We start from the raw sequence: 1,518 nt of genomic DNA on the forward strand, positions 1-1,518 counted from the left end.
CCCCCGCCGCGGGGTCGGGGGTCCCCGGCCGCGGCCCCCTCCTCCTCCTCCTCCTCCTCCTCCTCCTCCTCCTCCTCCTCCTCCTCCTCCTCCTCCGCCGCCGCCGCCGCCGCTGCCTCGAGCCGGTGGCGGAGCCGCGGCGGCCCCGGGCCCGCGGGGCGGGGAGGGGGCGGCGGCTGGAAAGCGGCGGGGGGGACCCGGGCTCTGCGCTCCGGGCCCCCCGGCTCCCCCCCTCCTCGCCGGGGCGGCCCCCGCCTTTCCCCGCCTGGAAAAAGCCGCGGGAAGCGGCTGGGCGCCGGGCCGGGGCGAGCGGAGCGGAGCGGGGCCGGGGCCGGGGCCGGGGCCGGCGGGCGGCGGGGCCGGGCGGGCGCTCACCGGTCGAGGCCGATGAGCAGCCGCCCCTTCTCCTCGGCCCCGCTCTCCTTCTTGAGGTCGGCGAAGACCTGGGTGAAGTAGTGCGGGTCGGCGTTGACCTGCAGCATCTTGGGGCTCATGAGGTCGATGATGGAGAGGCAGCGGTCCCAGAAGGCCTCCTTACAGCTCTCCACCAGGAAGGGCTTGAGCGGGTAGGAGATCTCGTTGCCCATGTAGGAGTAGGAGAGGTACAGGCAGGTGAGCAGCACTGCCTGCAGTTCGTGGTCGCTGGCCACCTCGGCCGAGATGACATCCCGGCAGAGCATGTAGAGGAAGACCACGTTGGCCGGCGTGATGAAGCCCTGGTCCTGCCAGCCCTGCAGCAGCAGCGAGCGGTCCACGGAGCGCAGCCAGAGGACGGGGTCGGTGGGCGAGAGGTGCTTCAGCCGGTAGCAGCGGCGGCAGAGGAACTCGCCCAGGCAGCGCAGCAGCTCGCTGGTGGACGCCTGCACCACCACCCGCCGCGGGGTAGCGGCGGCGGCGGCGGCGGCGGGAGCGACCGGCGGCACCTTCTGCGCCGAGGCGAGGGCGGCGGCGGCGGCGGCGGGGGGCGGCGGGGGGGCGAAGGTGGCGAGGTTGGCGCAGGAGAGCGACTTCTTCAGGTTCTCGTTGTTGAGGTGGGTCACGTTGCTCTGGTAGCCGCCGTTGGGCTGCACCTTCTTGGAGCTCTTCTTCTTGGCGGAGACGGCGGCGATGCGCTTCCAGGGCAGCACCGAGATCAGCGAGTGCCGCTTCAGGCCCTTCTCCTTCGCGTTCTTGCTGTTCTGCACCGCCGTGTAGTGCCCCACCGTGGCCGCCCCCTCCTCGAACAGCGGGGCCTTCCGGTAGCTCGGCGATAGCGACAGCACCGTGCCCATGGCGCCGGCCGCCCGGCGGGCCCCGGCCGCCCGCCCCCGGCCCCGGCCCCGGCCCCGGCCCCGGCCCCGGCGCGGCCCCGCGCTCGCTGCCCGCTCCGCCGCCGCCGCCGCCGCTCAGCGCCGCGCCTCGCCCCGCCCCGCCGCCGCGCGCGATCCCGGCGGCGCAGTGCGCGCCCCCGCCGCCGCCCCGCCCCGCCACGTGCGCCCGCCGCGCCGGCGGGAAAGGGGCGGGGCGGGGCCGCCTCCG

The 1,518-nt window shown here is 76.5% G+C and overlaps 1 protein-coding gene across 1 annotated transcript; it reads right to left on the reverse strand.

Moving 5' to 3' along the window:
* Positions 1-339: 339 nt before the first annotated feature.
* CDK5R1 (cyclin dependent kinase 5 regulatory subunit 1) lies at positions 340-1,305 on the reverse strand. Its single transcript, XM_082331644.1, has one exon. The coding sequence runs from the start codon at positions 1,269-1,271 to the stop codon at positions 372-374; it is 900 nt and encodes a 299-aa protein (XP_082187770.1). The 5' UTR covers positions 1,272-1,305; the 3' UTR covers positions 340-371.
* Between the last annotated feature and the right edge of the window lie 213 nt (positions 1,306-1,518).

Source organism: Platalea leucorodia, assembly GCF_965183815.1.
Source record: "Platalea leucorodia genome assembly, chromosome: 22".
Classification (NCBI taxonomy): Eukaryota; Metazoa; Chordata; class Aves; order Pelecaniformes; family Threskiornithidae; genus Platalea; species Platalea leucorodia.

Coding starts and splice junctions, on each gene's coding strand:
- CDK5R1 (XM_082331644.1), bottom strand. CDS start 1,271: ATGGGCACGGTGCTGTCGCTATCGCCGAGCTACCGGAAGGCCCCGCTG.